General features: G+C 45.6%; 1 protein-coding gene across 4 annotated transcripts in view; it reads right to left on the bottom strand.

Annotated features, from left to right (window-relative positions):
- PTPRH (protein tyrosine phosphatase receptor type H) overlaps positions 1-22,175 on the bottom strand; it is a 723,213-nt gene that overhangs the window by 68,415 nt on the left and 632,623 nt on the right. For all 4 annotated transcript variants that reach the window (XM_086930309.1, XM_086930310.1, XM_086930312.1 and 1 more), the window contains one exon: positions 11,512-11,784. In XM_086930309.1, coding sequence (XP_086786435.1) covers positions 11,512-11,784 — 273 coding nt within the window. The remainder of the gene's footprint in view (positions 1-11,511; positions 11,785-22,175) is intronic.

The raw sequence follows: 22,175 nt of genomic DNA, 5'->3' as shown, positions 1-22,175 counted from the left end.
TCAGCTGAAGGGCCTCCAGATCCGCCAGAAAACCACTGATAGCCGCGGTCTGTTGGTTGTCAAAATGGAGGTTGAGTTCACCTAAGATGCAAAATTTGGCGCAGTCACTAGCTAGCGTACTAACCGCCTCAGGGAAAGCTCCCCTGAAGGCTACATCGCTGCCTGGGGGGCGGTACACGACCATCCCAGACAGCGTGAACTGGGGACTGATAGTAATCTTAAACAGGGAGCTTTCGCACCCTGCAATATGCAGACCCGTCCAGGAGCACGCAAAGGTAGATTTTATAGCTAGGGCAATACCTCCACCTCTGGACAGCCGGTTCCACGTAAAAAGTGAATATCCTGGGGGACAAGCCAAATTAATTATGGCTGTGTCTGTGTCCTGAAGCCAGGTCTCAGTGATGATAAACAGATCTGGCTCCTCGTCGGTGATAAGGTCCATAATAGACAGATGATCTTTAACCAGAGATCTGGTATTAAGGTTTAATATCCGCAGACCATGAACACGACCCTTGCTCAAACGAGTCACACTTATGCCTTCCGGTGGAGCAGCGGAGTTGTCATAGTCCCGAATACCCGTTGGCTGGTCGAGCGGCCATCCCTTGCAGGCACATTGATAGGGGCCACACATGGGATGTACATTGTGATTCCTATAAGCAGACCTGTTATATGCAGTCATCGGACTAATGTCTGTCACTTTAATGTCTAGAGTTGCAACATGGTACCTTGACAGACACATGCTACTCAGAGAACAGGGGCTACAGCTATAATAGATCCACTTTTGTTAATGTGCCTTAATGTATGCTTCTTACCCAGTATTACTGGAACTGCCTCTGCATCGTCCCTATTGAACGATGCGTCAGACGATCATGAACACTGCATAAGGGCTATAGCCTCCTGGCAGTAGGGAAAGCCTGTGCCAGTGAGGGGTAAACAATTGCTTGCAATGCAAATATTTACTCATATGGGATTACTTTAAATGCAAATAAAAAGCAAGTTTGAAAAAAAAAACGTTCATACCTGGATACAGTAAGGGTCTATCAAAAAGAATTAAAGCTTGCATAAACTACTCATTGTGAAATTAGAATTACTGAAGCTTCAGACTCCACGAAGGAGATGTTTAGGATCACAAAACCTTTAAATTGAACCAACCTCTAATGGTCCTATTTCAGAACCCTCACAGGACAGATGCAATGTGCTGGCCACTCCTTTTTACACCAAAATCTCAGATATTTACTGATCTTTCCAAGAGGAGGGATAGTAGCCTTGATCCCATCCCCTGGAGTAGCAGTAAGAAGTGGGGGTTCTCCCATTGTATCTGAATTCTGTTCCCTTACTCTGGACAAGTGTACTGCCCTTTTTGGTCAAATCACGTCTGGGCCTCCTCTAGATCCCTCCTTCCCCCACCATATTCTTAGTCTTGAGGAAGAAATTATTTTCCCCTTCTTGCTCCGTTGGACTTGGGTACAGTGCCACTACCTTGGAAACAAGCTATGATCATGGCAATTTAAAAAAAAGCCCAACCTTGATCCATCATGTCTATCATGCCAGGGAATATTTCGCCCAATCTCTCTGCTCCCTGTCATCAGTAAAGGGTCCGAGAAACATGTTAATAGACATCTCTCGCACTTTCTAGAGTCCAACTCTCGATTGCACCACACGCAAACCAGATTTCGGCCCAAACACAGTACTGAGACTGCCCTCCTGGTGGTGGTCAAGGATGACAAAAGGAGGTTGGACCAAGGGGCTATGGTTCCTATGATACTCCTGGACTTGAACGCGGCTTTTGACACCGTGGACCATCCCACACTTCTGGCACTTATTAGCAGGGCAGGTGTTTCTGGCAAGGGCCGGGATTGGGGAGCTCTTTTTTGAAGGAGTGCTCCTTCCAGGCATTTGATAAAGGCTGCAATTCCGAGATCGTTCCAGTCACTTGTAGAGTGCTGCAGGGTTCTTCCCTCACTCCCATAATATTTAATGTGTACTGCAACCTCTGGCCAATCTTATTACTCACTTTGGGATTTCAATAGTGTCCTACGCTGACGATACCCAGCTGTTTTTTTTTACTTGATCCTGGGAGTGAACCTTTAGCATCCAGATTGGAACCTTGTCTGAAATGGGTTGCCAGCTGGATGAAAACATCCTGCCTCAAGCTCAATGTATCAAAGACCGTACTCATGATCCTTGGAAGAATTCTTCCTCTCAATGGGGATATTTCAGCCACCACCCCTGCAGTTGCAAAAACAGCTATAAAAAACCCAGCTGGAGTAGCTTGATAAAACATTCACGCTGGAAACCTAGGACACTAAATTTTCAGACAGTTGTCATGGAATCCTGCACATTCTGCACACGATTCTGCCTCTGCTCCCTCAGATGGTGAGGAGGCTGGTAGTTTAGGCCTTGATCCTTTCTCGCCTGGATTACGGCAACTCACTGTATCGGGCTTGTTTTCGGCAGTCACACGGAAAACACAAGTGGTGCAAAATGCTGCATCACGCCTCCTACTTGGTATTCCCAGACATGAATCAGCCAAAAACAGTTTAAAAGTCTTTCCTAAAATGAAATTAAAAGAAAAGGCGGTTGTAGAGCGTACGCATACTCCAGGGAGTGTCCCGGGGCTAGAGAGAGAAAGGTCAGCTGCAGACTAAAAAATTAACTTTTAAGCCACTTGCTGGGAAAGCCAGGTTTTTATCCTCTTTCTGAAAACCGAAAGCTCATGGATAACACGCAGTTCCAGAGGGAGTTTTTTCCAGGCCAATTATCTGAGATAAGAAAAGGATCTTCCACCAAGGATCTTCCACCAATTCTGGCCAGGCAAATTTCAGGGATGCTGGCAAGATGGCCATAGGTTGACAGTAAAACCCTGGAAGGGCCATAAGGGCAAATCCTCCTCCTCAGGTACATTGCTCCTTTCTCATGCAGGGTTTATGAGCCAGGACTAGTGTCTCAAATGCGGGGTCATATGGGTTCTAGGAGCTGAATTGAGGAGTATTCTGGCCGCCGCATCCTGAAGCACTTGCAGATGACTCAGAAGATAGTCAGGAAGACCTAGATAAAGTACATTTCCATAGTCGAGCCTGGAAGTTATCAGGGCTGGATCACCGTTTTTCTAATTTCGATAGATAGGAGATGTAAACAAATGCTTTAAAGTGCATAGAAGCCCAAAACAGGTGCCCACCAGAGCCTGTATTATGGGTCAAAAGGACAGGGCACTGTCAATTCGGACTCCCAAATTTTTTACCGAGCTACAAGTCCCTGGCTAGCAGTCACTCCGAGAATCAAATTCAAATCTCCTTGTATCGCACACAGAGCACTACATGCACGTGGTCCCCCCATTTTACGTTAGCTGGTTACCCCTCATATTACAAACAGGCCACTCAGACCCTCTCATCTACATCTAGCCTCGGTGCCCCCGGTTAAAAGACCCATAAGTGGTGGTCGATCTTTTAGTTTCAATGTAGCAAAGCTTTGGAACTCTCTCCCCTTGACCATCCTCTCGCTTGATAATGTTTTGGGATTTCGGAAGGCCTTTAGGAACTGCCTCTCCGATAAATAAGTTCTAAATTCTTTTTTTCTGTTCTGTCTATGTGGAACATTTTTTCCCTCAATCAGTGCTTGGTTGCCTGCGGGTTTCCATGCGCTTTAGAAATCCTGTAACATAACACAACCCCATTAGAGAGTAGGGGAACAAAGAAGCTAGTAATGTTAACCACAAGTGCAATGTAAATTGCAACTTTGCAGTTATGTCGTTGCTTCACTGTTGTTCAGCGTGATCTTTGCAGGAGAGGACTGAGCACGTGCAGTGTGGGGAGAAATGTGACATTGCATAACCTCACTGAGGACTAAACAACTCATATTGCAAAGCTGCAAGAGACAATATGCAAAGGTGCCTTTGTTTTTGTGTTCTAGGTTTAGCAAACTGGGATAGTATCACTAACATGTGACCAGAAGTATTCTATGGCGCCTAACTTGCACTAGTGCAGCATCGTACAGAGTGGTTCACCAGACTTGTGGTTTGCTGGCAGAGTGTGAGCGTGTGGTTGTATAATGTGGTATTATCTGGGTGTGATGCGGGAGGTCCTGACACACTGTGTCACAGCAGCGAACTTGTTGCTACCAGCAGACGCGCCTCTGAGGATTGAGCACACTTCTGGCAGCATTTCTTCTATATACTTGACCGATGAATTACAGCCTGATGGGTGTGGAACCCAACGGTTTCAATCAGAGGTCTTGCCGAAGTGTCAGGATAGCAGGGGAGTCTTCAGGGAACTGAAGACAGACCTCACCAGTGAAGCTCAATGAAACAGAAACGCACTAGGCCGGCTTGCACCCTGAAAGGCTGGGCGTGGCCAGACTAGCAGGGCTGGAAAGTCACATAGAAGTGGGATCAGGTAGACTTGCACTGTTGAGCCGCTATCTTGAAAGCAGAGCTGAAAAACTAAACAAGCATTTACAATGCAATGGTTTTGCCTTTGTTAAAGTTAGAGCTATTGGCATTGCTCTCGACATTATTTTTATTTATATTTTTCTTAACATAAATAAATGGCATTGTCATTTACAATGCCACTAGCTTTATCTCTCGCAAATGACACACACAAACACACACAGAGCCCCCCCACACCCACCCACACAGAGCCCCCCACACACACAACAACAACAACAACAAAGGAGCTTATAAAGCGCCTGGTGACGCCATCACGGCGTGTCCCCGCGCTGTGGAGAGAAGTCAAGACCAGAGTAGGGTGTTACAGGGAAAACAGGTGGGTTTTTAAGCTTTTTCTGAAGGTGGTCTCCGAGTCCGCTAGTCTGATCTCCATAGGGAGAGCGTTCCATTCCCTGGCGGCCATAACCCGGAAGGACCGGCCACCCATTCTGGCTTTCCTGATACGGGGTATTTTGAGCAGGCCAGTTCCCCCAGAGCGAAGAGTTCTGTTGGGCTCATAGGGAATAGCTAAGTCATTCATGTAAGGAGGATCTTTTTGGGAGATGATCCTATGGCACATTAAGAGTGCTTTAAAGAGAACTCTTTTTTTTATAGGTAGCCAGTGGAGGGTGTCTAGAGCAGGTTTGGAAGGTGCTCTCTTGGGAAGTCTAAGGACTAGACGTGCTGCTGTGTTTTGGAGGACTTGAAGTCTCCTGATGTTATTTTGCGTTGTTCCAAGCAGAAGCACATTCCCATAATCTATCCTAGAGGTCACTAGAGCCTGTGTCATAGTGCGCCTGGCTTCAAGAGGAAGGAGATCAAGGGTGCGGTTCAGGGTCTTCATGACCCCATAGCATTTACCGACCATCTTGTTCACGTGACAGTCATAGGAGAGTTTGGGGTCAACCCAAATCCCCAGGTTCTTGGCCGCTTCACAGGGGGTGGGTAACGGCCCCAGACACGAAGGCCACCACTCCTTGGTCCAGCTCGTATCCCTGCCTCCCATGACCAGAACCTCTGTTTTCGAGCCATTGAGCTTCAGGCAGTGTTGGGTCATCCAACCTGCCAGAGCCTGCATGCAAGATTTAAAGTTATTTGCAGAAGCAGAGGGGGCTTGGGATAGGGAGATGAGAAGTTGGGTATCGTCGGCATATGAAACTAATTCAATGCCGAACGATTGAACCACTTCGGCCAAAGGGGCCATGTACAGGTTGAACAGGGTAGGGCTCAGGGCAGAGCCCTGAGGTACCCCCTGTTCCAAGGCAATGCTTTCAGAGAGAAAAGCGCCTCTCTGAACCTGGAAGCAGCGATTGGTGAGGAAGGCTTTCAGCCAGCCCAATGCTTCCTGGATGACCCCGGCTTTGTTCAGACACTGTAGCAAGATGGAGTGTGCCACAGTGTCGAACGCCGCACTAAGGTCCAGCATTATAAGTGCCATAGTCTGTCCTTCATCTACACCTGCCCGTAGGGTTTCGGTCGCTCTCAAAAGGGCGGTTTCGGTGGAATAACCTGACCTGAACCCTGATTGGGAGTTGTGGAAGGCATTGTTAGACTCTAGATGGGCCATAAGTTGGCTGTTAGCTATTTTCTCAGCCACCTTCGCCAAATAAGGTAACAGCGAGATGGGCCGAAGGTTTTCCAGAGTGTCCTGACTGATGTTAGGTTTTTTCTTTATAGGCAACACAATGGCTTTCTTCCATTCCATAGGGAGGGTAGCCGTGGAAAAGGAGAGTTGGAGGATGTGCCTGAAATGTCGCTCAAGGACCTCCAGACTGGCTGCTAGTATCTTGGGGGGGGCAGGGTCCCGGGGAGAACCAGATTTGATGTTTTTACAGATACTAGTTAAAGTAGTGGTGTGAGGAACAGAGAAGCTTGTCAGACATTTTTTAACATGGATAAGCTCCAGATTTTCAGTGAAGTCAGAGCCAGATGGCAAGTCGGTGGAGAAATTAGAATAGATTGTAGTAATTTTATTGGCAAAGTATTTGGCAATATCATTACATTTCGTAACCGAGTCATTATGGGCATTGCTCTCGTTGGTGACTACCGAGATCTCTTTAAAAATTTTAAAAAGCTCCTTAGAGGAGTTTTCTGCTTCACCAATACGAGTCTTATAATGTAGTGCTTTAGCGGAGCGGATCAGTTTGTAATATCTCGCTTGCTCTTTCTTATAGTGGTCTTTTGCTGTGGGGCAGAAATTGACACGCCATTCGCGTTCCAGTCTTTTACAAGCAGTTTTAGCATCCTGAAGTTCAGATGTAAACCATGGGGATGGTTTTCTCAGTTTCTTATTGGCCACTGATCTACGGATGGGAGCGGTCTCGTCAAGAGCAGCTAGGATAACATTTTTTAGGCAAGTATAGGCGGTCTCACAGTCGGAGCCTTTAGGGGGTCCAGCCGTTTCAAGCTTGTCGGTAAACGTGTCTAGGTTAAAATTTTTCCACTTGCGACATTGATAGGTCTGCAAGTTTCCGTTCTTAACCTCAGTCTCAGTCGCTAATATATGTAGGGGAATTACATAATGGTCAGACCAGGGAATGGGAATTGGAGGAAGCACTTTTACTCCATTCCAGTTACCAAATACGGGGTCGAGCAGGTGACCTTGTCTATGAGTAGGGCTCTGATGTTTAAGATCTAGCTGCAGAGAAAGTAGTTCTGCTTTTACGCAGGCGGCATCTTTGTCCCCGACGTCGTCAAAGTGTATGTTCATGTCGCCCAGTACCAGGACTTTAGATTTCCTTAGAGCGAGATGAGCTGTAGCCTCTATAAGGCTGGTGGTAAAGTCAAACAGTCTGCCCGGGGGTCTATATAAGAGAATGCCAGATAGGGAATATTTAGGACCCACTGTGATAGTGAAAGATCCAGCTTCTCAGTGATCAATATTCAAAGGAGATAGAGAGCATTCCAAAGGGGCTCTGACGGCAATGGCTATTCCACCACCCCTACCTTCCTGCCTATCGAGCCTGGCGAAGGAGTAGCCAGGAGGCATCGCCTCGATGATGTCAGGATCAGAATGTTCACCGAGCCAGGTTTCGGTCAGTAGTAAGATCTCAAGAGCTTCATCCTCAAGGAGGTGATATATTTGGGTACTATGTTTGCTGAGAGATCGACAGTTAAGTAGTGCAGCTTTTAGTACGCTTTTTTGGGGGTTATCGGAAGAGCTGGTACTAGGAGTAAAGTGGCATACTGAACAGTAGTGTAAAGATAGCGCCTTCATAGAGTGTAGGCAGGATGACATAAGGTCAGGACGTAGATTAAGCAGAGTTTGTTTATCATACCGTAATCGAGGGGGCTGTGGTTGACCAGGGTTTGTGGCCCCGCGCCCCGTCCGGCCGCGGACGGGCGCAGACGGGCTGGACTTTGGCTCAACTTCGGCGCGCTTCCGGCGCGCCCGCTGCACGCGTCCGCTGCGCGGTCGCGGACCTACGCACATTTATAGGCGACCTAGGGGCGACTAGAGCGCTGAACTAGCAGACCTTCGCCCGGAAGTGCTGGGCTCCTCCTCCACCCTCCGCAACAAACGCCCAAGCTGGACGCGGCGGACCGGGGCGGGAGTTTAGGAGTAGAACAAAGTGATTACAGGTGAGGCGCTATTTAAAAATGTACATAGAATCACACAGGCATAAAATTTAGCAGCAAAGTTTTAAAGCGCTATTACAAAGCAGCGCTCGCAGTGTAACATAAAGACACACAGCGTGAGCGGATCGAGTCAGCCCCTGCCACCGGCTGGACTCTTCTCCACCACGCGAGTGGGCGGAAGTGAGGAATTTATACACTAGTGCAGTACAGCGTGACTAGAGCGCTGAACTAGCAGACCTTCGCCCGGAAGTGCTGGGCTCCTCCTCCACCCTCCGCAACAAACGCCCAAGCTGGACGCGGCGGACCGGGGCGGGAGTTTAGGAGTAGAACAAAGTGATTACAGGTGAGGCGCTATTTAAAAATGTCAGCCACACAGAGCCCGCCACACACACAGCCACACAAAGCTTCCTACACCCACAGCCACACAAAGCTTCCCACACACCCAGCCACACAGAGCCCTCCACACACACCCACACAGCACAAGCAGGCAACAGGGGCACACGGAGGCACAAGCAGGCAACAGGGGCACACGGAGGCACAAGCAGGCAACAGGGGCACACGGAGGCACAAGCAGGCAACGGGGGCACACGGAGGCACAAGCAGGCAACAGGGGCACACGGAGGCACAAGCAGGCAACAGGGGCACACGGAGGCACAAGCAGGCAACAGGGGCACACAGAGGCACAAGCAGGCAACAGGGGCACACGGAGGCACAAGCAGGCAACAGGGGCACACGGAGGTACAAGCAGGCAACAGGGGCACACAGAGGCACAAGCAGGCAACAGGGGCACACAGAGGCACAAGCAGGCAACAGGGGCACACAGAGGCACAAGCAGGCAACAGTGTGTGCGAGGACTTGGCACAGGGAGTTGTTGCGGGAGCTGGTTATTAAAGAGCAGGACTGAAGATGTTCTAATGTAAATGAGGTGGGACAGACGGCCGGAGACACGGACAGCGGGAGGGGGGGTGGGGGGGGTTCCGGGAAGGAACGGGAACACGGACATTATGGAGCTGGGGGTCCAGGGTCGAGTCTCGGCGTCGACAACATAATCTGTTAGGATAGTAAAGAGGCCATTGTGCAGGGGAGAAAGAATCATGAATCTTAACATTTCAAACAAATACCTTTATATCTATAAATCTCAGAAAGCGAGCATGCAAGCATGTATCTGACAGCTGATCACTTACAAGACAGCGTGCCTTTGGAGGCTAATAATACTTCTCAGCAGGAACCTCTAAAATGAAAACATTCTCGAATGGATCGCGGATTGGAATGTTTGCAGCACTATTTTTGGCTAGACATGCCTGCTAATAGACAGAAATAGTCATCTTATTTATTATTTTTAAAAAAGCCAAAGACACGTACACATTGGCAACCCCCCCAGGCCATGTGCAGAATCCCTCTAGTAATGGTGAACCGAGTGGCTCCAGGGTGCCCCTGTGGCACTGCACAAAACAATCCCTATTGCATACACCCCCTCATTCTTGTCCCTTCTCACGCAGGACCCTGCCTTTAATAATCCTATAACGTATGATTCTCAAATCCAGATTCATCCACATACCAGGCCTTCCTGTTAATTCACAGACCATCCACGTTCAGCGATTCCAGCGCCATTAAATACCACGGGTTACTAACTAGCTGCACAGGATAATTTCGGACAGTGAGAATGGATCCCCGTGCTCCTTCTCTGCCCCCACCCCACCACCACCACTAGCGTCTTAGGACCGCCCCATCCCACAAAATAAACACACAACAAGAATGCTATGTATTTTCTTCAATATTCTAAACACCACCGACACCCCCCTGGGCTGAGTGTAAATAAACCACCAGGTGCACAAAGCTCAGCCACGCGCATGGCGCGCCCATACCTTACCTATAGCAGTGCATGGAGCGCACCCGTTGGAGGACAGTGCATGAAACGCTCGTCCCAGCATCTGAAGAGTCAGATTCTTTCCATTTCCCAGCCCTCCATAGCGCCCAGAGTTTAAAGCGTGCCCTTCGATGCGCCTTCTTGTGGCGTGAAGCCGCGCTTTACTAAAGCAGCGCGCTGCCTGCAAGGCGCTCAGCTACCGTCTCCGTACCTGATGCCCCTCAAGTTTCCTTTTGGAGCACCGAGTACGTGAGGTGTCCGTAGAGAGGGCAGCGCGGCTCTCACAGCCATCTCCGACTGTGATAAGATGGGTTAAGAGCCCCCACCTACCCAGAGCCGCGAGCTGTAACCCCCTGCCTGTTACCGAGCCACTCCTCAACCTGCAGACAAGAAACAAGGCGCTCGGGAGCAGACCAGGGGTGAGCACGGACTCTTGTCCGCTTCATGCGCAGGGGCTCCTCCCACCACGCACAAGCCTGCTGCCTCTGCCTGCGCAGGGCTGTAGTGTGTGGAGAGCAGTGCAGGGATCGGCACCCCAGGGACTAGCAAGGAGCCCTGCTCCCTGGAGAGCAAGGGAAAATGTATTACAGGACAGACAGACAGGCAGGTCCCTGCTGCCTGGGAGGGGAGGTGTCCGCCCCCAGGAATAAGGAGCGTCCAGCCCTCAGGAGAGGTCATCACCCCAGGGACCGGCAAAGCTCACCGACCGCTGATCTCTGCTCCCAAGGGAGACGAGGAGGAAAAGGAACCTGCGCCTCGGAGAGCCGGGGCCAGGCGGAACCCTGCCGACCCGGAGGCAGTCAGACTCCCGAGGACTCCCGTTAAGGTTAGGGTAAGCAGAACCCGGAAGACGTTGGCTGAAATAGCGTGTGCACGGGAGCACCAAATTAGTGGGAATAGAAAGAAGCGAGGGGGGCGGGAACGGCCACACACTGACAGCGGAGGGGGGGGGGGGGGGAGCGGGAACAGACACACACGAACTTAAGGCAAAAAAGCACTCACGCAAGCAGGAAGGCGGGTGCCGGCTCAATGCCGGACCAGATTCGGGGGCGTTCCCGAGGGCTTTTGGCTGACGTAGCGTGACGTAGCCAAAAGCCAAAAATTCTCGGGAACGCCCCCGAATCTGGTCCGGCGTTGACGGACAGGCCCGTCTTCCAATGGCTAGCCTCCATTTTTGGAGCTAGCCAATGAAAGACGGGGGCCGTTCCTGTCTCCCGTACTATTCTCATTAGGTTTTCGCCTGCGCGAAAAAGATGCGCAGAGCGCATCTTTTCGCCAGGCAAAACCTAAAAAGCGAGCAACTGTATTCCCTTTCAATCCAGGAACAGAAACACAGATAAGTACAATGTAAGTAACCACGCTCATGGTGCAGGGTGCCTCCCGATGTAAGAAATACAGTTACATTGGTAAAGAGCCCAGTGAATAGAGCACTCACCGACGGGGCTAAGTACCCAGCTGGAAGGGTATCGGTTTGAACCCCAGCAGGGCTCTTGCAGCCTTTCATCCTTGTAGCACTTAAAATTGACCACGCTATGTAATGAAAGAACTGTTGTAGCCATCGCTACAGAAATAAAATAATGTATGTTCTTTTGATTAAAGGTAGTTACCAGCACACTTTCTAGGGTATTTCTGAAATGCTTACTCGTCTGCGCAGGCGCCTGGTTCTCTGTGCTGTGGGCGCCTTCGATCCAGGAGTTGACTCTTGCTGTGTACAGGTTTCCCGGGTTCAAGGTTCCAAAGGTCAGCGTGGTGACATTGGTGCTAGCAGTCTGTATGGTCTGTGCAGACGTGGGGTTTGCCAGGGTCACGTTGTACTGATATCTGTCTGCGTTAGGGTCCTTCGGTGCGGTCCAAGCGATGAGGATCACTGTGTCGCTGACTGGTGACGCCATCAGATTTTCAGGCGGATTTGGATCTGTAAGGGAAGCAAGAGTTACAATCAGACCTCGGGCAGCAGCAGACCAATCTGCAACAGTAGAAAGAGGCATGCGTGGGTTTGTCTCACATCGGGGGTTTGGGGTATTGCATGCGGCAGTGCAAGGAGACACGACAAGTTTTCGGAAAACATTACGTACTCAGATGAAAACAAACGACCTATCCATACTTGCAAGACCAATACTGCCAGCAGAATACTCAGGGTATTTACATCAGCCAATGGCAAGCCTCGCAAAAAGATGCTGACCTTTTCCGCTTCTTCCATGTCCAGTGGCTCTGTCTCTGACAGTGAGCAGCCAGGGACAGGTACATCAGCTTACACATCTGCCTAAACCTACGGGGACCATACCAGGGACCTTTTGTTGGACGAGGGCGGATACAGACCGAACAGGGGCAGGGCCCTGACCAAGGGCCGAGGTAGAGGTCAGAGAGCAGGCAGCTACCACCCGCAGGAGAGCCATTAGGAGACCCAGACCTGTCGACAGTACTTAGATTACAATATCACACACAGGGGAAAGAACTCTGTTCTACATTTATCTAAATACACCCTTACGAAGTCACAATCGGATATCCTTTATTGTGCATCTTTTTTGGGGGTTGTTCTTCCCCCCCTTTGGCATTCTCAAAGGAATATTGGGAAACGTATTGATTTATTGTTAGCTTTGGCCTTACAAGTTATTAGATCAAATTGGAAGGATACTTAAAAAATCACTTTCATAGCCTGGAGGAATTTACTATCTTACTACCACAGGTTAGATAGAGCTTATGCCACTACACTTCCCCTGCTGATCAAAAAATACTTTATCTGGCTTCCACTTACCACTTATTTATGCAGAACTGTCACCTCTTCCGGACCTGTCATTAATTATCAGTATATTTGGATGTTTAGATACTAAGTGATGGTTGTAACGCTATGTTATTATATAAACTGTGATTACTATCTTCTTTTCTTCTCTTCTTTTTTTCATTGTCTTCTTTCCCTCGCCCTCTTCTCTTCTTATTCTTAAGAAACTAAAAACCGCTAGAATTCCTTGAACTTTTTTGATTATTTTGATGCTAAGCATTGCGGCTTTCAATGGTTTACTAACTTACAATCATTTGTTTATAGTTGGATGCTTACATTGTTCTATTTTTGATGCACTCACAATACTTAAGCGATGTATATCATTATATTCTTGTACGGTTTTATGATTCTTTTCAATAAAACTTCTTCAACTAAAAATAAAAGAATCCAATATGCTGGCGAAGAGCCACTCCTTTGATCCTAGTGATGTCCCTTATACGTTTAATATCAAAACAGAACTTAATCAGTTTTTCAGGAAGATAAGATTCAAATATTATTTTGCTAAAATCCTATAGCAAGGCAAGTGAGATTCCAGTGGACTAAGACCTCCATCTCCCTTTACACTGCCAGTGCACCTAGTATCCCACAAAATATTGACATTCGAGCAGGTGGACTTAAGCAATGTTATCCCAGAAGGAATACATCAAACACAATACCGCTAAGGTAGAAAGTCTAGTCCTCACCCTCTCAATAGAAATACCAATATAGTAGCAAACCAATGAAGAAATGGGATGCCATATTGGTACAAGACACTGTGGATCACAAAACTGAGATACAGACAACTGGGAGTACAGGAACAATCCGTCAAAGGAAGTGAGTCAATTTAATAGCGATGAAAGCCTTGTGGATGGGTATATAAGTGAATATGAATATGATATCCAAGTAAAAAAAAAAAAACTAGAACGGCAACAATATATACCCTAGCAAAAATCCACAAACGTCTGGACAGTCCTTCATGACGACCGATAGTGTGAGGGTACAATTCAGTCCTGGAATCATTGCGCGTGATACAATGGACATAATCAAACTGATAAAGGATTATCTTTTCTCACCCCACACCATGGATTTAACTTTGTAACATACCAGCATCCCACAGCAGAAAGCAATGGAGGAGATTAGATCTATACTAGACAATAGAGACACACCTATGCAGGAGCCCACTAAATTAATAGTGTCATTATTAGAAGTAGCTATGACTAAAAATGTTTTTTTCTTTAAGAATCAATTTTACTTTCTGCTTAAAGGAGTGGCTATGGGATTTGCTACTGATCTGGGTAATATTTTATGGACAGCTACGAACAAAGGCATATATCTCCAGTAACTAATCCCTTCTCTGAGAACATCACGTTCTGGAGGATATATAGATGGGCTTTATTACCATCAACTTAGAGGTCTTTTTGCGATGGGTTAATAGATCAACTGAAATTCAGTTTACCATGACTCATAGCAACATTGAAATACTTCTTCTAGACATGACTTTAAAAGTCAAGGACGATAAATTATACACAAAATTGTTCAGAAAACCAACAGAGCATAACACACTTCTGAGATACACTAGAAGTCATCCTGGGGCCCTAAGGGGTAATTTACCGTATGGGTAATTCATGAGGATTAGAAGGAATTGTTCAATAAGGGACGAATATTTTGAGGAATCTGAGGTCCTGATTAAGAGGCTACATGACAGAGGATACCATTAAGGATTGTTGAATTGTGCCAAAGAAGTCCCACTTTTGCGCTTAAATACTCTAGCGAAAAAAATTGCAAGCAGATTCTTCTGCAAAGAAAAAAAACATTTTCAACTGCAGAGAAAGTTTGCAAACATTGTGGCGTCTGTAACTCCGCAGAACTTGGATGAAATCTTAATTGAATACATCCATAAAAACATCAGTTGGGGACGCACAATAGCTAATGGCTGTTAATGAAGAGGGGATGGGCTCTTGAGGTTATGACCACACTCACGACTACAGTGAAAGGAGCTTCTGCTTATATGATTCTTAATTTGGAAGCAAGTAGGATACATTTCAGGAGAGTCATACCCTGCTACAGTGAAATGTACTGGGCAATATAAACAAAAAACATTGAGCCTTGATCATCCTGCTGTTTGGCAGGGTATGTTACTTGTATTTATAAAGTGCACATTCTGGCATTAGTACAGCCTCACAGCGCTAACAGAGTGCGGAGCTTTCCAGCCCTGGTTTCTTTTGAGCACCCATAAAAGACCAGTCTCTGGTTTTGTGTGGAGAAGTGTGGCTCAATGGTTAGAGCGGCAGACCCTGATGCAGAGGTCTAGCCCGGGACCAGGGTTCAATTCCCCGCCTCGGCGGGTCTTGGGCTCAAAATTCCACGGACCTGATAATTCTCACCTCGGTGCCTATTCCAATCATGGGGTCCCACTCTGCAACTCTGGGCAATAGCTTGCTTAATCTCCACAACGGCCCCCACAACGCTAAGGATGCCTGGCCTCCACCTTGGGGGTGCCCAGGAGTGGACGCCTCACAGGGAAACCAGGATGGGTTCCACAGCGGTATTCGTACGAGCGCCTTGAGACCCTTGTGGGTGAGTAGTGCGCTATACAAGTATTAATTTACAATTTACAATTCATGTAAAACAGTGGAGAAGTTTTCTTCAGTATAAGTAACTTGTTTCATTCTCGCCTACATACAAGTAATAAATAATGCGACCCAATGATATGTATTTACTTGAAACTTAACTAAACACAAATCCGGACCCAAGTCTAACAGGATGCTGGGTAAAACTGTAAGACAGCAGAGCAGATGCTAGGATGGGGATTCCTCATTTACTAGAAGTAAGTGGCAACTGAACAGAGGTGGCAAAGAAGAAGCCATTGAGCATATTCTGTTTGTCTTCTGTCTTTGAATTGAAGGCTGAGGCTGTTATATCAGTCAGGGCATGTGATGTTAATGACATGTGTGCAGCCGTGGTGTAAAGCAATCAATCACAATATTGTGAGAATTGCAGTAACAAAATATGTAGCACTATATGTAGCACTATCCATTGAAATCAAATCGAAGTTATACAGTAAAATAGATGAATTTATATGATGTTAAAAGGAGGAATGGCAAATTCTGCTCGAAGCAGCTTCAAGCACAATGCACTTTACAGTATGTAAAAGCAAACACACATACCTGTGTTCACCTAATATGTTTTTTAAACTTTGATGGGAGAGATGCCGAGATCAATTGAGACAATGAATAATGACCAAGTCTTACTGTTTATCATTAATAGCGAATACTATTTGATGACCAACAACAGTGATGTTATTAAAAATTTAAATACAACAAGATAAGTGTCCATTTTGTACTACTCTTCGATTTGATATTTTGGACGTAACTGATGCTAAAATATTTTTTTCTGATAGACTGTAAGGGATACATTGAAATTCTCCCAGGCTTGAAAGCACAGAAAAACTGGTTGACCACAGGGCATGCTTCTGTTCTATAAATTACTATCAACCAGAGAGCCTAAGAAGAAACAGAGGGTTGCGAAACATGTTGACTGTAAAGCTGTTCTATTATAAACTATTTTATGTTTACGAAGTGCATGTAAGAAGATCTTATTGTTATGTGATGAACTAAATTGGCTGAAATGTGGCATAAGGTATCTTGCATTTACAAAATGTACATACATGTACAGCATCAGTTGTACAATGAACTTTAACTAAATAATGTCGAACTGAGGTAATATATTCTTATCTAAAAAATAACTGCAAACGCAGTCATCCTAGTCATAAAGTCATACGGTTGAACTCTAGAGTTCACCCACAATGTGTCTTAATTTTTAAAATATTTTGTGCCATAGCGGTAACTGTCCCAGTAGAGTGCACATAGTACTAGAGACAGAAAGCTCCCTTCCTACCTATACCTTTAAAATATTTACAAAATTATGTTTATGTTTATTAATGCTTATTCTTTTTATATTTGTAAACTGGGATATATGCAAATATTGTTTGATGTTTTATTAACTGAATGTGTGGGTTAAAAATATATTTTTTAGCCTAGTAAAATTAGTAATTAAGTACAATATATTAAGCCTATGATGATATTTATGGAAATGTAAGCAGCAAAGGGGTCTAATAAAATGGGTATTTATATTGCGATTTCTCCTCATTACACCAGCCTCAGGCAGTTGCATCATTTTGGCACAAACCCGTATCTACAACTTTTTCTAAATATGGGTCTGTGTCAAAATCCGTGGGTGGATGCAGGGGAACTCTCAATCACCATCCTTTGAACACCAACTTGATGCAATGTCATACAAGGCAGCGTAGTGTGCTGCATGGTGTTACTTTTTCCTACAAAGCCACGTAAATCAATATTTGCAGGGGTTTGCAAATACCAAAAAGGATTTTGCATCCGGCTGCGTAACAAAATACAATGCATCGGGGTGACGCAACCCCGATGCAAAACCTTTGTAAATCTGGGCCCAAATATAGTTAAGTTGCTGATCCAAAAATAAACAAGTTAAAAACTTTAGTTGGGAAGAAGTCTGTAAACCTTATTCAACTGGCATAGTATCAGAACTATCTTAAATGTATTCAAGTCTGCTTCATGATAAAGATGTAGGCAAGGAGGAACATGGGGAAGCCTCGAGTAGATCACTCATGTTCAAGATGAAATCAATGCAGCAACGTTATTACGGTTGAGAAAAAGGAGTGGACCACAGCTCGCCTGTTAGCTAACCATCCAGATCTCTCTAAGAACTACCGAAGGGAGCTAGGACAGGTAGCACATAATGCTGGATAGCAACCGCCTCAGTACTATGAATTTTCTCTCAATATTGGCTCTGCCCTCATACCATGGACCTCATGCTGCCTCCTATTTAATCTACAAGAGGTTGTAGGTGTTCTGAGCAACCATTTTCACAGAGAACTGAAAAGAGACTGGCCAGGAGTAGCAAGCAGTATGGAACAGAAAGGTGATGGGTCTGCTTTTTGTTGTCTTCTGCAGCGCAAGGGATCTCTGGCCTGATGAACTGTCTCCAATAAGTTGCCTGTCTATCGCTTAACTCTTGACTGATGGCTAGAGGTCTAGCACCAATCATAAAGATAGGCAGGCTGACCACTGCAACATTCACTTGACTTATCACTATTGAGGACAATGGTTGGGAGCAAGAATGACTGCTAGGAAGTGCTGGAGGAGAGGGCCATCATTAATTTCAGCTTCCAACAATAACAGCATTTAGGAAGGAACATGTGAGCAGCCTTATGGTAGATCTTAAAATGGTCTGGAAAGCTCACTGAGTATTTTTGCTAGTGCTCAGTTTGGTACAGAAGTCTGGTCACACTGTTCTCTGCAGCATCTTATCATGGGGCATTTTACATCCTGGCACTAATAGGAGGAGACACTCTTCTTTACAGCAAGTTGTTCTGCAGTCAATGGTGTTCCTGATCTATTGGCCCCATGGCCTTTTTCTTCATGTCATTGTAATATACATAATTTAAATTACCGACAGAAATTGGAACTTAAGTTCTTTCTGGATGTATTCCAGAAGCAGTTATTCTTCACACAGTATTCTGAAGAACTACCCTACCTAGCACAATATTGCAAAATTCCAACAGTATAGAGGAGGATTCTCATAACATAGTACGCAAAGGCATTATTTCTAATGGCATAGTTTCATGGGGGGATGATTCACCCATGCCCACTACCCAGACAGGCAAACATTTTATAAGAGGAAAGTGGGAGATTTAAAAATAAATTATCGAGAGAATGCATTTCTTTAATTGACTTCTATCTAAGCCGAGACCAGTTCAGGCAGGAGACAGCCAAAATAAAGACTTTTTTTGCTTCGAAAAATTGCGAGTCTCCTGCCTGAATCGGGTCTACTGGCACACATGGCTACCCCAAAGGGCAAGATTTATTTATTTATTTATTTATTTATTTATATTTCATTCATGTAGCTCAAACTTAATCCTATGCACAAAGATAATTTAGGACGCCAATTTGCACAAAAAAAATCAAACAAACAGAATAATACCAGTATAGGAAAAACTGAAGCACAGAGAAAGCAGAAATCAGATCAATGAACCGGAAACTTAAACCATGTGAGGTTCAGGAGGCTGCCCACCAAATACAAAGAAGGATAAATACACAAAAACAACTTTAGGCCAGGGTTTGTAAAAAGTCTGAACTAGAATTACAATTACAGAAAACATCGAGGTATGTAGAAATATGTAACACAAATACGAAGGATCTTTACAAGGTATGAAATAGATGTGTGTGTGTATATATATATATATATACACATATACACATATACACACACACACAAACACACACACATACATTTATATATGAAAACAAATCCCGAATGGCACCACTCCTCCAAGGCACACAAACCGGTACGGACCACTCAGGGGATGATGAAAGTGAATGAAGTGCTTTATTGAATATGCATAACTCCAGCTACTTCACCAAACACCATCCAATTTCTTGGAACAGACGAATGAGGACCCAGGCATTAATGCATGGTTTTTTAATGAATGCCCCGCATCACCGTCAGGACGCGTTTCGGCCTTCAGAAGGCCGTGTTCACATGATATATATGTGTGTGTGTGTATCTATACTACTATTATAAAAAGAGAACTTGCACCTTTTGGCCAGGTAAACTCGGGAACCACAGCGCCAATCTACACACCTGATACATCTATGAAAATGTCAGGGTGTGTAGATGGACATAGGCTATATAAAAAAAAACCAGTAAATTAAAAAAATTAACTTTGTAAACAAAGTAGTCCCCTGAAAGTAGCGCCGGCCGGGACCTAGCGCTGGCCGCTACGCGACGTGCGTGATGACGAAGGAGGAGGGCGGTGCGGTGACGAGCGGCTGTGCATTGAGAAGTGGCGGCACAGGTAAGGAAAGGGAAAGTGAGACTGTGTGATGCAAATGCAAATGTCGGAGCGCGAGTGAGTCGGGAGGGGGCGCAAGTGAGTCGGGGCGGGAGGGGGGCGCGAGTGAGTCGGGGTGGGAGGGGGGCGGGAGGGAGTCTGGGCGGGAGGGAGTCTGGGCAGGAGCGGGTGTACTATCCCCAGCCCCTTTCTGCCCCAGGCAACGCTGGGGCGGGCTGCTAGTATATATATATATATATATATATATATATATATATATATATATATTCCAAACCACCGCCCCTCGTCCTTTGGATGGAAAAAAACGGAACAGACCATGGTGAGTCGGGAGGGGGCGCAAGTGAGTCGGGGCGGGAGGGGGGCGCGAGTGAGTCGGGGTGGGAGGGGGGCGCGAGTGAGTCGGGGCGGGAGGGAGTCGGTGCGGGAGGGGGTCTGGGCAGGAGCGGGTGTACTATCCCCAGCCCCTTTCTGCCCCAGGCAACGCTGGGGCGGGCTGCTAGTATATATATGTATATATATATATATATATATATATATATATATATATATATATATATATATATATATATATATATATATATATATATATATATATATTCCAAACCACCGCCCCTCGTCCTTTGGATGGAAAAAAACGGAACAGACCATGGTAATGTGCCTTTTGTTTCTTTATTTCGTTACAACGACCGCGTTGTTACATCGCACACCTTTACAACGCAAGTTGGAACAACGACAAAACATTATGTGACTTGTCCCTCCCCCCCATAAAAATAAAAGGACCAGGGGACTGGGGTTTTAAGGGTCTAATCGGGCTCCGGAAAGGGGCCCATACAGACCCCCTCTCCTAAATAGAAAAAAAACAGCCCTGGGGATGGGTTCCTCCAGGGTCAAATAAGGTTTGGGTGGGGAGGCCAAGAGGCTCCCATCCACGTTCTAGAAGAAAAAAGGCCATGGGATGTGTATGTATGTCAGCAGTACTGATGCTTCATGATCTGAGCTATTTTACACATACTTTCATAGCTTTAATGGTCTACCTGTTTATAGATCAATGAGTTCAAAAGAAGCTTGGATGCCATCAGTGATGTTGTCAATGATGTCATTTGTGATGTCATAAGTGATGGCTTAATGATGTCATAGAACATGTCATGAGTGATGTAATATGTGAGGTCATAAACAGTGCATGGTGGGGACGCAAGTTATAGTTAGCAATGCTAAATATAACTGGGGAATTTTTGTGATTGTTTTTTAGTTCAACTGACATATTTACTATAACGTTACTTTAACCTTTGGTTTATATTACCGACTGGCGGTTGCCAGTAGGTAGTTATAGTTAGGACCTAGTTTCCATATGGAAGCATTTTTTTTGTTTTGCTAATAACTTTGGCGCCGTTTGACGAATCTTCAAGAAATTCTTAAAATTAGTTTGCATTCACTTCAGATGCTGTTTGGAAAGTTTTGGTGCGATTCATTGGAGGGCCGAGAAAAAGGGAGGTCCCTAAACAGATTTTTCCCATGGGGATTTATAACACAACAACAGCCAGGATAGCTGAACAGAAATCTGTCAGAAAGCTAAATCTTGGTCCAGAAAAATCTCTGTTTGTACTTTGGTGTAAATCCATTCAGTAGTTTTTGAGTTATTAAAGAAAAAAGATTTATGTATATCTAGGAACACGGAGGAGGTTCAGCAGATTCGAGAGATCTCAAGATGAGATCTGATTGGCTGCCACCATTTTAACCAGGAAGTGGTGGCAGTCATTTTGGGGCATGGACTCAGCCAAGGCACAAGTAAAAAAAGGGTAGGAAAAACCAGAACACCTAGGCCTGGTGGTGAGGTCCCACATGGACCCTGACTGGGACAAACAATTATTTTTCCCCCAAGTTTGTAGAGCACGGATTCAAACACTTGATTTCTTATGCCCTTGAGTGAGCCATGTCCCAGTGGAAGAAATAAATGTATAAGGGGGGGGAGGGGCAGGTGCACATGTGCCCCCTTCTTCAGGCGATTATGGCCCCGGGGACCCTATACCCTGGGGGTTGGCAATGTAGGAAACAGGGAGGGGCCAACCCTCCCGGGCCCCAGGGACTTCATCCCCGGGTGTGAACGTACATTAAATGTTGACGGAGCATGCGGCACTCCTCCTGGAGCCATTAATGGATTTTGCGACCCCATCCCTCAAGGCAGGTACCTGCCAATTGTGATTGTGCTAATAATTGCTGCTAAATATCCCACATTAGTCATGACATCTTCTATGACATCATTGAATAATATGACTGTAACATTTCCAATAAAACTATTGATGATAAAACTGCATGGAAGAGGCACAAGTAAACGTTACCTTAGGGCACAAGTTATAGTTTCTTTAGATAAGTATAACTCTAACTGTTGAATTTCTATGGTTTTGTGTGTCTGACATCTGAGCCTAACTAGAACGTCCCTTGTGTTTTTCAGTGATTATATATATATATATATATATATATAAATATATATATATATATATATATATATATATATATATAATATAAAGCAGAAAGGGAGGTCTCCTCTTAAATCCAATCCAGGGACGAGGAGTGAAGGGAACAGAAGAAAAACAAGGTAGTCCCTCTTACTGACTCAAACGGAAAGAAGGGGGGGATAGCACTTGCTCCTATGATACCAATT

Source organism: Lissotriton vulgaris, chromosome 7 (genome assembly GCF_964263255.1).
Source record: "Lissotriton vulgaris chromosome 7, aLisVul1.2, whole genome shotgun sequence".
NCBI classification, from domain to species: domain Eukaryota; kingdom Metazoa; phylum Chordata; class Amphibia; order Caudata; family Salamandridae; genus Lissotriton; species Lissotriton vulgaris.
This window is presented reverse-complemented; position numbering and strand designations above follow the sequence as displayed.